The 15,642-nt window shown below is 45.6% G+C and overlaps 1 protein-coding gene across 1 annotated transcript in view; it reads right to left on the reverse strand.

The window, feature by feature from the left end:
• DYSF (dysferlin) overlaps positions 1 to 15,642 on the reverse strand; it is a 1,070,125-nt gene that overhangs the window by 532,421 nt on the left and 522,062 nt on the right. The window contains exons 19-20 of the mRNA XM_086960107.1: positions 10,068 to 10,181; positions 6,066 to 6,243 (exon numbers count right to left, since the gene is read on the reverse strand). Of these exons, the coding sequence (XP_086816233.1) occupies positions 6,066 to 6,243; positions 10,068 to 10,181 (292 nt within the window). The remainder of the gene's footprint in view (positions 1 to 6,065; positions 6,244 to 10,067; positions 10,182 to 15,642) is intronic.

A 15,642-nucleotide genomic window follows, 5' to 3' on the forward strand; every position in this document is an offset into this window, starting at 1 on the left:
CACTCGGGGTGACAAATGCAAAAACAACAGTTGAGTGACAGAATGCAGAACAATGTCACACAGACATCACATCACACCACAACTCAGGAAGCTACACAGGCTTCAAATACACAAATCGCTCATTTCAAAGTCACACACACATTTAAGGCACTACACAACTTAAGCCCCACTTACCTAAACCCACCTCTTCTCCGCAGGACTCCAACTCACATACATCACACACATACACAGAATATTAGGAGGACGGGCAGTATCTTACATTGCTCCTAAAGCATGGAACAGCCTCCCACTCCACATCAGAGCTCCCTCCTCTCATCTTGAACTTTGCAAGAAGCTGGAGAACTGGCTTTTCAATAAACCAACCTACCATAGGCAGGGCTCGGCGCACAGGCCTGCTCAGTGCCAGCATACCCTTGTGGGTGATGGTGTGCTTTACAAATACAAAAACATATTTATTTATTTTATTTTAACATATTTATAGAGCGCACAGCTACTCAGAGCAAATAGGAGGAGGCACAAGTGCGGAGTGAAGTCCGAATTACTGTTGGAACAACCAAGTCTTTAGCAATTTCCTGAAGTGCAGAATATCCGGCGCTTGCCTGGCTGTTATAGGCAGTTCATTCCAGAGGTGAGCGACCTGGACTTGGAAGGAGCGCCCTCCCAAGCAGGCACGGTTGAATTTAGGCACATTCATCCGATGTTGATGCGAAGATCTGAGTGCTCTACCAGGTATGTAGTAGCTCACTCTTTTCCTAATATAGGTGGCCCCAAAACCATGCAGAGCCTTGAAGGCGATGGATAGGCTTTAAACTTGATTCTGTGTCGGATGGGAAGCCAGTGAAGCTTCTTAACCCCTTCCATGCTCATGACGGAACGGTTCCGTCATGAGCGTAAGGTGGCCTGTGCTTATGACGGAACCGTTCCGTCATGGTTCCATAGGCCCAATGGAATGTTCAGCACCGGGGCAAAATTCGCGCCGCACAGAAGGGGTTAAGGTGGGGTGAGATATGGACTCTGGGGCCCAGCATAAGGATGGCTCTTGCGGCCGTATTCTGCATGACCTGGAGTTTCGCGAGGAGGCATTCTGGGAGACCCAAATAGAGGGCATTAGCGTAGTCCAGCCTGAAGGAGACAAGGGCCTGGACCACGGTCCTCTATGGGAGAGAGACAGAAGGGGAAGAAATCTCCGGAGCATTTTCAAGGTTCCGTAACAGGTGCCAACCACAGCTCGAACTTGGGTCTTCATGTTCAGTGAGTTGTCCAGTTTGACCCCCTAAGTTTTTGGCTACTTCCACCGAGGTCTGCGGGGGGGACATATCAGGAGGCCACCACTGTCTCCAAACATCCTGGTCCGGAACTCCGAAAAGAATAACTTCGGATTTAGCGGAGTTACACTGGAGCTGGTTGTGACTAAACCAGGAAAAGACCTGTCTAAAACAGTTCCTTATTTTGTCGCCATACAGAGCCTCTCCCTTCTTACAGGTGAACAAAAGCTGGGTGTCGTCAGCGTAGGATATAATCATGGCTCCAGCCGCTTTGGCCAGCAGGGGGAGAGGAGCCATGTATAGATTAAATAATAATGGGCTCAGGATAGAGCCCTGAGGAACACCCACCTCCGTGGGAGGCATGAGGGAGGAGAAAGGTGGGTTCCAGACTTCCTGCCTTCGGTCTTGTAGGAATGAAGAGAACCACTTCAACACTGTGCCCCCCGCCCCACAGTCTCTCAGTCTCTGTAGGAGTCTCACATGGGGCACGGTGTCGAAGGCGGCAGATAGATCAAGCAGAATCAGAGCCGCTCTCCCGCCTGAGTCAAGGGTCATTTTGATGGATTCCGATATTTCGTGGAGAGCTGATTCGGTGCTAAAGCCAGCTCGGAATCCTGATTGGCTCGCGTGGAGACAGTTGTTTGACTCCATAGATTCGGTGGTAACAGAGTTCACATGGTTTTCAATGACCTTAGCAATGGAAGGCTGGAGTGAGATGGGTCTATAGTTAGACACTGTTAGGGGATCTGCTGTAGGCTTTTTTAACAGTGGCAGGATTCTGGCGTGTTTCCAAATGGCTGGGACCTGGCCACTGCTCAGAGATAGATTCAGCACGATATTGACCTCGGCATTGATCACCTCAGCCACTGATGCCAGTGTTTTAGCTGGGCAGGGGTCTAATGGAGAGCCAGATTTTAAATTCTTCATGATTTTCAGGGATTGATCTAATGTAATAGAAGGGAATTGGAGAAAGGTGGCATTGGTTTGACGTGGTGCTGGTGGTGAGGTGAAGTGTTTGACAATTTTAAATATTTCCTTACTTTTATTAGCAGATATTTCGATTTTAGTTTCGAAGAACCGTTTCTTTTCTGCCAGGATTTTCTGGTGGTAAGTTTTTAGTTATTTTTTGTAGAGGGATTTACTATTGTCACTAAAGTTTTTCCTCCATGCCCTTTCCAGCTGTTTACAGACACTTTTACATTTGCGCAAGGTTTCATTAAACCAAGGTGCAGAGCGATGTATAGTCCGTTGGGACCGGAGGGTCTCGGGTGCTACAGTTTCCACTCCCTGTTTTATCCAGTTTTCCAGGTTGGCGGCATCTAGTTCTACTTTATTACTGCTGACAAAGGAGTGCGTTTGCACTGCAGAGCTGAGGGCCTCTGGAGTTATCTTATGGAGAGCTTTACATTTGAGAAGGGGGGGTTTAGTGTTGGTGTATGCTGGTTTCCTGATTATAGCCATTGTAATGTTTAGCAGGAAGTGATCCGTCCAGACCAAAGGGGTGGGATCTTCGGATTGGCACGGGGTGTTTGAGAAAATTTGGTCTAGTATATGTCCCTTCTCATGAGTGGGACTATTTATGAGGGGAAACAGGTTCAGAGAGTTAAGGGTCTCACCTAGTAAAATGTTCTCAGCGCTCTCCAATTTGTCCATATGGACATTAAAGTCTCCTAGGACCAGAAATTGGTTATATTTCAGGACAAGTGGTGCTATAGTATTGATAATTGCTTTTAAGAAAGGTCCAGAGTGGCCAGGGGGGTCTGTATAAAAGAACACCCGCCAGGGATTGATGGGCGGATAATGAGCAATAAAAACAAAGGCTCTCTGCACCCAGGATTTCATCCATGGGGAGGATCTTGGCTGAGATGTCATTTTTAAAGATCACGGCAATGCCCCCACCCTTCCCAGTGATGCGGTCCTTTCTAAGAATAGAGTAGCCCATGGGTACTGCTATTGCTAAGGTGGGATTGGAGGTGTCGGAGAGCCAGGTTTCCGTTAAGAAAAATCTCTGAGATCAAGTCAGAGATATGCTGGGCATTTTTGTTAAGAGATCTCACATTGAGCAAGTAGATATTAAGTTTTTCCTGGCTCCTCTTATCACATTCTAACGTGTTAGGGCCGGGCCCGAGTGCATTTGCTGCGTAACGGGAGCCAGTCCAATTACACATGTTGCATGACAAAGTTCGGTTGTCCCCGCCAACCTCGACATGGTTGTAGCATTTATGAGGGGGGGTGTACTTTCTTAGCGCCACGCTATCATACTTTATAGGATTGTCAGGGCTTAGGCTAAAACCTGTATCGTTTCCAGTCCAGTCCGCTTCTGGGACGCGGAGGGGCGCAGACAGGCTTGCCTTTGGCGCGCCGCCGGCGCGCCCGCTGAGCGGTCGTAAACACATCCGGTTTTATGGGGGTCAGGCCGCTCAAACGCTAACCTCCGTAAACCGGATGTAGGCGTATTCTCCCTCCACATTAATCGACGCTGTCGCGGTGGACCGGGGAGAATAGGCAACAGGTAGGCTGGAGTAACGTGTGAAAAGTACAATTGGGCATAAAAGATCTCCTAAATAAAAATAGTAGACAGTTCAATCACCATGCAAAAGTGACAGGACCACAAACAATTTAAAAATGCGCCTTCAGTGCGAGGTTTTAAAATGCGCTTTCAATTTGCACCGCAGCGCTCTCTCTCCCCGTGATTCAGGTGCTGTCTCCCCCCAATCGCGCGTCCGCGATTGGGGGGAGACAGATAACAAAAATAATTCTTCTAATAATTGCCTGGGCTCTGTTAAAATGTGAATGAAGAAATAAATAAATATGTCTTATTGTTCCTGTTGCAGAGATGTCCCTGTGCCCTGCAGGTATGTTATGCATTCTGTGTGGGTTAAGTCACCAGCTGCAGAGACCTGTGTGTTAGCTACAGGTCACGTGTTTAAACCCAGTAAGTGACTGCTGTAGAGATGTTTTCGAGTAACCAAGCGGTTTGAAGTTGAAATCTCATTACGATAACTCAGTGGTCCTTTTATATCTTTTATTGGCTAAATAAAGAATCTTTGTGTTGTGCCTTATGTTATCTCCTTGCCTGCTGCTCAGCCAGTATGTATGTGATGTCTGTGTGGAATGTTGAATGCTGGATGACAGAGTGAATGGAATGTTAGTGTGCCTGGTGTGTATGTGGAATGACAGTTGATGAGAGAGGGCTGAGCAGTGACCATCCTGTTCCTGGTGGGGTTTTCCTCCTGTACATCTTACTTGAAATAAAGAGCTTCAAGAATCTACCTGACCATTCATCATTTTATTCACTACATTTTGGCGACGATTGAAGAACTGACAGCGTGCAACATACTATTTACAAGCGAATTAAGGTACCTTCAAGCAATACAAACCTAAAGAGAATTAAGGTAAAGGACTTTCACATTTCTAAACTTTTGTTATGCTACCTGGCACTTCGAAACCCCACCAGTGACCCCGAAATCGGTCGCCCTTAAACTCTCATAAGTGCCAGATCTAGCTCAAGGTCACAAACCCAATAAGACTTGTTTGACCTTTAAATTTAAAGTACTGTTTACAAAGGGAAAAGAAAAACGAGGGATTTCCATCAAAATTCGGTTGTGTGGAAGTACAGTGATTTGATACTGTGATTTACAGAGTCTGACAACCTTTCTTGCTACAAAAGAGAGAAGAAAAACGAGTTGTTTTCATTTAAAATTCAGCTGTGTGGAAGTCTGAGAGCAAGGAATTTATAAAAGACTGTCCTGTAAGTACAATACAGTTTGCTGCAAACTGGAAAGACGAGTGGTTTCCGTTGAGAAACGGGTGATTTCCATTATAATTCTATCGTGTGAAAGTCTGAACTTCTGAACTTATTTCAGTAACAATAGATGAGGCATCTTACGTTATTCCAATTGCCAACTGCCTTGCACACAGAGAGCTCCTTCCTCGGTGAGTTTAAGGTTATTTTTCGTAGGGTTGTTCAGAGCTGGTCTCTATACATATTCAGTGCGGGTGTGCGCGCGCCCTTTCTACTGTTTTTGCCCTACGTAATCTTTGTACTTAGCCTCAGCTGTGCCTTCTTTGCAGTTATTCTATACATACATTGGTACTATTGCATTTTACAATTTTATTGTTCCCAAGGGAAGGGGATGTGTTTAGCTATATTTGCTTAGTCTATTCTCTCAATTTCTCTTTTGCACTCTTCCTTTGCTGTTCTTTTCTTGCTGCTTATCCTTACTCAGTCTCCCTTTCTCTTATTTTTGTTATTCTGGTCTTATTTTTTAAATACATATATATTGCAAGTTTTACCTGTTGCTTTATTGCTATGTATTTTGTTATTGTGTTTTATTTCCGTTGAAGAAAAGGGGATATGTTGTGCCTTATGTTTTCTCCTTGCCTCCTGCTCAGCCAGTATGTATGTGATGTCTGTGTGGAATGTTGAATGCTGGATGACAGAGTGAATGGAATGTTAGTGTGCCTGGTGTGGATGTGGAATGACAGTTGATGAGAGAGGGCTGAGCAGTGACCATCCTGTTCCTGGTGGGGTTTCCTCCTGTACATCTTACTTGAAATAAAGAGCTTCAAGAATCTACCTGACCATTCATCATTTCATTCACTACATTTTGACTACTGAACTCAGAGGAGGAATAAACCTGCTGAAGTTATTTGAGAGATCACAAGTGCCACATGGGTGATTACAAGTGAGGAGAGTAAATAAAACCTCGAGATGGCATGCAATATCATGGTCAGCACAGGTAAAGCGTCCTGCCCTACACAGAACTCTTCACTCACATTACACCACCACCCCCTTACCATCAAACACCGCTCTGCTGTACTGAGTGGTAGATGCCAAGGGCAGGCAGGTGGTATCAAACTTGTTGCCATAGTTCCCGATGCTGACTTCAAACTGGATGGCGTCGTCCACATCTTGCAGCATCGTGGCGGAGTAGAATGCGGCGAAGAGGCAATACTTTCGTCGTCGGAGATACTTCTGTTGAAAACATGGGAGGAGAACGAATGAGCAATGTTAAGAGGAGTCTTCACAGCACAGGGCTTGATTGGAGAAGACTACAAGTGCTAGACGCAATCTACGCATTACTAAAAAACTGATCTGTACACAATGATATCAGATAAAAAGCGAATGTGGTGTATGCATCTAAGGGGCTAATTTAGGATTAAAATATGGGACAATGAATTTGCTAATGTGGTAATGGTCCCACTACCATTACATTAGCCATAGAAGATCCACCATATTGACAAATCAACACCACAAAGACCACATTTTTACAGTGTATTGACTGGAGGAAAGGCCATCACCATATGTGGGTACATTGTCATTATCCACTTTACAAATGCCCTTGAAGTGCTTGAAGTTTCTCCAAAGCCAATCAGAAATGGAGTAGATCCAGCTGCGGAAATGGGGGTGGACAAGGCGTCTAGATAGTGTGTTTGGTTGGACATCATATTTTATAGACGTCAACAGTGCCACCAAAAGCAGCTCAATAAGCCGATTCTTTCGCATCTGCAAAATTTTGGCAGTCGGACACCTACGACAGCCTCCAACAGGATCTCCATCCAATTTTCATTATTATCGATCTCCCCGAAATCAGGCCACAAGACATTCCACCTGATGCCTTCCAGCGTTTGCCAGAGTGTTCACTGCTTGGTTGAAAATTATAATAGGATGCTACATTCGACTATAAAATACACGCTAAGGAGATTCATCCAACAACATACATGTGTATCTTCACAACATTATGTGCTGGTCAAACACATGGAAGAAGCTTGGCGCATTAGGTCAAACGATTGAAGTGCTAAGGAAACGCAAGCAATCACAGTGTTGACATTGTGGTCTTCGACTGTTGGGAGTAGAAAGACAAAAAAATACAGGAAAAGAAGCACTAAACTTTGTGGACTACTTCAAGGGCACATCATTCTCTTTCCGTCTCTCCTCTTAGCCTCATTACACTTTAAGAAACGTCTTCTCCTACAGACTGTCCCAAACATAGCAAGGCGACATGGAAGAGATTTTGGCCAGTCTTTTTGCTGTGATCCCTGGAACCAGGTGATCTGGGTTCCAATAATGGATTTGGCTTTTGAACACATTGTGTGATCCTGAGCAAATTACATCATGACCACTTCCCTCAATTTTTCAACCTGTAAACTTAGAAGTGCATAGATGTTTGCTGCGGTAAAATACCATCACTCCGCATTTTTTACTCCGCATACTTTCACTCCTCATACCATTAGTACGCAGGTACCTTTACTCCGCATTTTTTCATACCGCATGCCTTTATATATTATATGCTTTTATCTCGCATGCTTTTATGACGAAAATCATTGTAAAAGCATGATTGGTAAAAGTATATGTTTTAAGGTAAGTTGTAAGGTAAGTATATGGTTTTTTTTGGGTTCAGGGGTATTTTAAGGGTGGGTTTGGTTTATGGGGTGCAGGGGTATTTAAGGGTTAAGGGGTACAGGGGTATTTTTAGGGTTCAGGGGTAGGTTTGCGTTTTGGGGTACAGGGGTATTTTTAGGGTTCAGGGGTAGGTTTGCGTTTTGGGGTACAGGGGTATTTTCAGGGTTCAGGGGTAGGTTTGCGTTTTGGGGTACAGGGGTATTTTTAGGGTTCAGGGGTTGTTTTGTGTTTTGGGGTTCAGGGGTATTTTTAGGGTTCCTGGTTGTTTGGGGTTTTGGGGTACAGGGGTATTTTTAGGGTTATGGGGTTGTTTTGGGTTTTGGGGTACAGGGTATTTTTAGGGTTCAGGGGTTGTTTTGGGTTTTGGGGTACAGGGGTATTTTTAGGGTTCAGGGATTGTTTTGGGTTTTGGGGTACAGGTGTATTTTTAGGGTTCAGGGGTTGTTTTGGGTTTTGGGGTACAGGGGTATTTTTAGGGTTCAGAGGGTGTTTGGGGTTTTGGGGTACAGGGGTATTTTTAGGGTTCAGGGGTTGTTTTGGGTTTTGGGGTACAGGGGTATTTTTAATGTTCAGGGGTTGTTTGGGGGTACAGGGGTATTTTTAGAGTTCTGGGGTTGTTTTGGGTTTTGGGGTACAGGGGTATTTTCAGGGTTCAGGGGTTGTTTTGGGTTTTGGGGTACAGGGGTATTTTTAGGGTTCAGGGGTTGTTTTGGGTTTTGGGGTACAGGGGTATTTTTAGGGTTCAGGGGTAGGTTTGGGTTTTGGGGTACAGGGGTATTTTTAGGGTTCAGGGGTTGTTTTGGGTTTTGGGGTACAGGGGTATTTTTAGGGTTCAGGGGTAGGTTTGGGTTTTGGGGTACAGGGGTATTTTTAGGGTTCAGGGGTTGTTTTGGGTTTTGGGGTACAGGGGTATTTTTAGGGTTCAGGGGTTGTTTTTGGTTTTGGGGTACAGGGGTATTTTTAGGGTTCAGCGGTAGGTTTGGGTTTTGGGGTACAGGGGTATTTTTAGGGTTCAGGGATTGTTTTGGGTTTTGGGGTACAGGGGTATTTTTAGGGTTCAGGGGTTGTTTTGTATTTTGGGGTACAGGGGTATTTTTAGGGTTCAGGGGTATGTTTGGGTTTTGGGGTACAGGGGTATTTTTAGGGTCAGGATGGGTTAGTGTTTAAGGGTGCTGGGGTATTTAAAGGGACTAGGGTGGAATTAGTTTATATATATATATATATATATATATATATATATATATATATATATATATATATATATATATATATATATATATATATATGTGTGTGTGTGTGTGTGAGTGTGTAATTTTAATATAGTTCTAAATATAATGTAATTTTAAAGACTTAATTCTTCATTTTATTTAAAATTATATATATATGTGTGTATATATATATATATATATATATATATATATATATATATATATATATATATATAAATATTTATATATATATCTTTAAAGTTATAGTACTTTTACAAAGTATATGACTTCACCACACATGCATTTGCTTTATAATTGCATGCGGAGTGAAGTCATATGCGTTGTGAAAATTTGCGGAATCATGGCTTGAGGAGTAATGGTTTTTGCGGACTTAAAAATGCAGAGTGATGGTATGCGGGATTTTTTTTTGCGGAATGGAAAGATATATTCGTTTGCTGCATTCTGTTAGTAAGCAATATCAAAACAAATTGACATTTACATTTATAAAAATATCTAACTAAAACCCCGAATTAGTCCCATTTGTGTAGTGTCTAGGTTAGTAACAGGGATGCAATATAATTTAAAATGTAACAGTGATAGCATAAAATTAGCTGATTAAGTCCTTTTCAGGAACATTACATTTTGGTAAATTTCTAATGTACTGAGCTGTCATTAAATTACTGTGAATGACTATATTTTGTGAAATGTGACTTGATAGACAATTCATATTAACTTTTTGCATCAATGATAAATATGGTTTTATAAATTTAATGGCTTCAAAGATGAGTTGAAGGACAACATTTAAAAAACAGACACCAACTTAAAAATGTAGAAAATAGACAGATAATAGAGGGATAAGCCTGTTTGTAGTATTGAAAGTACAACATTGACAATGATGTAATTCTGAATGAAGATGGGCCAGCTCCACAAGCAAAAGACCTTTTAGTTTATTCAAATGGCAATCCCACGTGTATAGGAGCCATTTTCAAATCTCTTTCTTCTGTTCGGCTTTCAAAGAAACAATTTTCTAGGTTTTCTCATTTACTTACTCGTCTTTTCCCACGGTTGGACTTCTGAACATGGCCAATATTCTGGTGAATATTGGTTAAGATCTGAATGTCATGTCCACTAAACCTATTTAATGTGCATTTTTTGGATAGCCAGTTGTCCAAACACATTTTCTTTTACCTCAACTCGTAGAATGTCATCCGAGGGGATGTCCTCCACCTTCTGCTCAGTATGCTCCACCAGTTTGGTTTCCAGTTCCAGTAGGATCCTTCCGCGGTAGGCAACACCTTCTCCCTTCAAGAAGCCACGAACAGGAGGAAATAATCATTCAGTTACCAGTCTGCAGTTAATATTAGAAAGTACTCTGCAGAGAAACATGTGAAGCATAGAACTCTAGCCCATTGGAAAACCATTCAACTAAGCCATGTACCTCCATATCCCAAGTATCTTACTGTACCTTCAGGACATCATGAACGTGAAGCATGGAGAACCAAGGCTATTGCTAAGCCCTTTTTGGGTGGTCACCCCCGGTTTCTCATTTATTTAGGGACTCACCTGCTGATAATTTTGAACTGTGCTTTCCAGGGCCAAGTATATGTCCTGTAGCCCCAACATGTCTATATTGACTTAAAACCAGATTGGCGCATGCATCTTTCCTATAAGGCCATAGTCTATAGTGTAAAAATACATTTGTGCCATAGAAAGTTAAATGCCACTTGTGGACTGCAGCACCTACTGTGCCACCCACTGCAGCAGCAGAGAAAACACGGGGTCAGGCCTAGCCGCAGTAGCCTGTCAGCAGCACCTTGATTCCTGCTGCACGGGCCTGTCAAAATCACCTCTTGACAGTCAGGAAAAGCTGATTTTATATATTAAATAAGTCACCTCTAAGCACACCTTGCCGCTCACAAGTACGGTGAATAATATTTAAAAGTGGAACATGTGTGACATTAGTAATGGCATTAGAAGTGACTAGGCACAAAACGACATTGTCATTGGCCCACAGATAACTAGCACATAGGAATAGTCAAAGTATAGATTATATACCTTACTCTATAACTGTTTACTTGTACCAGCGACAGACTCAATTTAAAGACTTTATATTTAATAAAAATCTAATGGTTGAGTCAGATTTTTTATTGAATATATTAGAAATGTAAGTTTTAGAAAGGTTCTAATACCGTCCTTGAAGCTACAGAGGCTAATTTATATTAGCTCTCCAGTCATTGCACTACCTGTACTGGTCCTGAATGAAGTGGGAAAGAGGTGTGAAAACTCTTCCCAGAGCAGAGACAATGGCCTGTGTATGGGTGGTGTTTTCTTTCCCTGGCAGGCAGACCAGGTAAGGTGGAGCCAGACACTCAAAGGGGCCTGCCCTGTTACCAACAAATGTTAGGCGGCACCTGGAAAGGACCAGTCTTTGTCCCCATAGTAAGGCTGACACCAACCCCAATGGGAGGAAAGCTAACCCATTACCCAGGCCATACCTCTACGTGGGCACCACACAGGCTCTGCACAAAAGGAGAAGGTTTTTCCCATCTCGGATTTTGAGAGGGAGGGTCCCTGTGAGGTTGCTTCCACTAGGGCAAACAGAACTGCTGAGAACGGCTGACCTTGGGAACGTTTACCCCATTGGTTAGGAAGTGCCCAGGAGTCACACCTATCTACCAGCTGGTGCCGGGCATGAATGCGGCATCTCCAGAAAACCTTCTCAGCACACTAACCGGGCTTGCGAAAGATCATAAGGGGCTTGGACTTGCTGTCTGCATCCTGAGAGGAGCAATGAAGTACTGGGCCTGCCCCCTCTTGTAATCGGGACAATGAAGTGGACTCCAAGGTTCAGCTGCCTGGCATTCTGTGTGGCTACAGGAACACAACAAGAGGCCTTTTCCCAGAGGCCTTACACGCAAGAGGCCTTTTCCAGAACTGGACTTTGCTGTTGGCCTCAGTCTGATACCGTGAGAGCGTTTGTGCTACCCCTTGATGTACTCCTGTGGTTTCTTGGTCACAAGAAGAAGGTTTTTTGAGACTTTTCCTCCTGAGCTTCAGCGGGACCCAGTAGGAAAAGTGTCCAGTCCGCAGTTCCACAGTGTTGGACTGAGCTCCAAAGACCGAGCAGGACAGTTTTCAACAGCTGCCCATGTTGGAAGTATGTTTCCTCTTACAAAGTGACTTAGGCCCACATGCATCAATATCGGCATTTGCGAATTCTTATTTGTGAAAAATAGCGAATCGCAAATAAGAATTCGCAAAAGCCTATGCATCATTTTTCTCGCAAATTTTATGCGAAACGGTAAAAATCGCAATTTTTACCGATTCGCATGAAATTTGCGATTTTTCAATTGCGAATTCGCAATTCCCATTCATTCCTATGGGCTAAAAGGCCCATAGGAATCAATGGGAATTGCGAATTCGCAATTGAAAAATCGCAATTCATGAATGCATTTCAAGGGAGGAGAGGGGGGTCCAATGACCCCCCCCCCTGCACCCATGAAATGTACTTTTCAGTACAAGTTACATACACACATGTCCTTAGGACATGTGTGTCTGTAATTGCACAGTTTTAAAAAAGCAATATTAAGCAAATTTAAACCATTTCACAAATTACCACGAGGTTCAACCTTGTGGTAATTTGCACTTCCGGTTTGAAATATCGCATTTTTTAAATAAATGATGCATTGCTTTTAAGGAATCGCAAATTTGCGATTACTTAAGAGCAATCGCATTTTTGGAATTTGCTAAAAATAGCGATTTTTCCAAAAATGCATGATGCATACTAAAAAGGTATTTAGGAATCGCAAACGGCCGATTTTACCGAATCGCACCGTTTGCGATTCCTAAATAGCTTGATGCATGTGCCATTTAGTCCTATGCTGCACTGGGACTTTTAAGACATGTTAATGATTTTCTTTAAAAAAGTGACACAGTCCCTTTCTGAAGTGGGACTTAGAAACATTTTCAATTTTTTTGACTCCCAGACTTTTCACTGAGACCAAGGCAATTGAGGTATCCGAAGAGGGCTCTGCTGTGGTCTTTCTCAAATTGTGCCCAGGTCCTGGTCTACCACCACCATTGACTACCACTGGCACTTGGTGCCTTTTGGTGCTATTCCGACTTAAAACTTTACCTATTCATATCTCCGGTACCCTCATTGGATTGTTGTCATTTTGGTGTCATTTTGCTTCTTAAATTGTACTCTAATTATCTAATTTATGTTGCAATTTTATTGCTTGGTGTTTTGACTTTTTTACCGGTTTGGTAACGCATAAATGCTTAAGCCGGCCTGCTCTGTTCCATAGCCACCAGGGTGGGGTTGAGCTCATAGTTCATTTATCGATTTAAATGGTTCATCCAAAGAAGAAGTTTTATTATTCCTCCAGGTGAACAATTGCCCACCCCAAATAATAATCGACTTTAATCCAGGGGCCTAGCTCAAATATCGATCCAGTGCTAGAAAGTGTCAAAGGCTTTTGTCTTTTTTGTGATTCGCTACTGTTATCCACATCACGTTGAACAACTGCAAAGGTGTTTTACTGTTCCCAGACAGCATTATATCTTTGGATTATTACTATTTACTGCAGGTTCAATTTTCCGCTATAATTTGTTTTTGGGTAGGGGGATGGGGGGGCGAGGGGGGAGTTTCCCTGAAAATGCTTATTTACAGAAAAATCTCTTGTTAAAGTCGTTTTTTTCAGGGAAAACATAATTGTACTGGATTTACCCACTGTTGGACTTGGCCTTTTCCCCCCAAAATGTTTCGCTTTTGACCCCCTTGTCTAGGATGTCTCCCCCATGGGATTAAACCTGTATAGGCCATGAGTGGTGTGAGACACCTTGTTAATATGTGAAGTCATGTAATGGTGTGAGCACGTGTAAATTCCCCCCATTGTAAAATGCACCTGACTGAAATGTACTGTGTTTAAAATGGATGCCATGGCCATGGGTTTTGCCACCGGACTGGCACAGGTCAGCGGTCTGGATAATATTATCCAGCCACCCCTAGCTTTTGGAGGGAAAGCCTGGCACCCAGGGCGCTCACCCCCTCCCCTTGAGCCAGTTTAGGCCAGCTTTGCCAACATTCTAGAAGGTTCTGGCACTGCCTGGGAGGAGGGTATAAGTAAGGGGGATGTGCCACCAGAGAGTCAGTCAGCGCTGGGACAAGAAAGAGAGGGGACCTGCTGCGAGGTGCTACCGCCACATGGGCCTGTGAGCTGGGCCCTGCACCCCTAAAACCCCCCCCTCTGCTGTCCCCCGGGCCCCTGATGAAGGAAGGGCCCCTACCCAGGACACTGACGCTGTTTGGACCTGGAACTGCGCCAGCGCAGCGCAACAGAAGCCCCAGGAGGTGAGGAGTGTGCCCCTGGGCTGCCTGGAGGAACTGTTGCCCCTTGTGAGGAACTGCCTATCAAGCGCTATTCTGGGGAGGTTGATGACCCCAAGGAAGTTGTGGCCCCCTGTGGAAGCTCTGATGCTGTGAGGCACTGCCTGCCTAGCGCTGTGTGCTGGAAGCGCCGAAGTTGTGTGTCCCGAGGAGAGGAGCTAAGCGCCGTGAAAAGCGCCCTCTTTCTGAGGAGAATAGCGCCGCGCGTTGGAGTGCTGATTTGGTGTTCCAAAGAATTAATTAAAGGGAGCCTACCCCTTATTGCTGCCAATATCACCGCCGCAGCCCGAGGAGTGTTGGCGCTGCCTTGCGCCTGTGGTAAATTGGCAGAAATCACCGCCATTGTGGGGACTCCCCCACTGCTGTGGGCACCGTCGCGGCGGCCCCCGGTGCCAGAAGAGGGCCGCCGAAGTGAAGAAGGGCCACGTCAGGCCCTGAGGCCGCCGACACTCGCATCACGTGACGGGGGCGTCCGGACGCGTCATCGGCCCGCCCCCGCCAACGCCGCGCACGGATTGGCCCGCGCGGCCAGGCCTCCCGAAGGCCGCGCAGGGATTGGCTGCTGGCCGGCAGCCCGGGAAGAAGAGCGACGCGAAGCCCTGGGTCCCCGTGAGGGAGGGGGACCCAGGTGAAGTATCGGTGCGGGGCCCCCATGGTCAAGGGGGAGCCCCGATTGGAAGTGACCGGAGCGGGAGCCCACCCCGCCGGTCTGTAGCCCTGAGTGAGGGGCCGGTGGACTAGGCGGGGCCGGGGCACACTGTCGGTGCCAGCCCCGCCTCCGCAAACAAAGCGACTCGACGGCCGAGGGAGCCCCGTGTGAGGTGGGAGGAGAGCCAGGCGGGCTTCCTCCCACGTGTGCCAGGATACCGCGTGTGTCCCTTGAGGCCTCTCCGAGGCCATGTTGAAACCCCTGGGCCCCCGTGAACAAGAGGGGCCCAGGTGACTCCGCCTTGAGAAGAGTGCCCCGTGTGTTGCTGCCGGCTGCAGGAGATCAGAGGGGAGGGCCTCGAGGCACATGGTCGGTGCCTGCCCTCCCCACTCCACGGGAGAGAGAGTGAGCCCTGCAGGGGAGGAGGACCCCCGGAGTAGCCCGGTGAGTGGGGCCGTATGCACACTGTGTGAAGGGCTGGGGAGGGCGAGTCGGGGCATATGCCGGTGCCTGCCCCCGGGACTGCCCTTGAGTTACAGGTGCCCCGTCGGGCAGTGGGCACCCGCCATTAAAGAGGTGTATGTCGGGGCACAGGGTCGGTGCTCGCCCCTCCCCATCTTCGGGAAATCTGCAAAAGGAAGAGCAGCCCCCCCTGGGAGACATTGTACTGGAGCTCGTTGGCCCTAATTGCACACCAGAGAGAAGTACCTTTGGAACTGCCAGGC

Source organism: Lissotriton vulgaris, chromosome 3_1 (genome assembly GCF_964263255.1).
Source record: "Lissotriton vulgaris chromosome 3_1, aLisVul1.2, whole genome shotgun sequence".
Lineage (NCBI taxonomy): Eukaryota > Metazoa > Chordata > Amphibia > Caudata > Salamandridae > Lissotriton > Lissotriton vulgaris.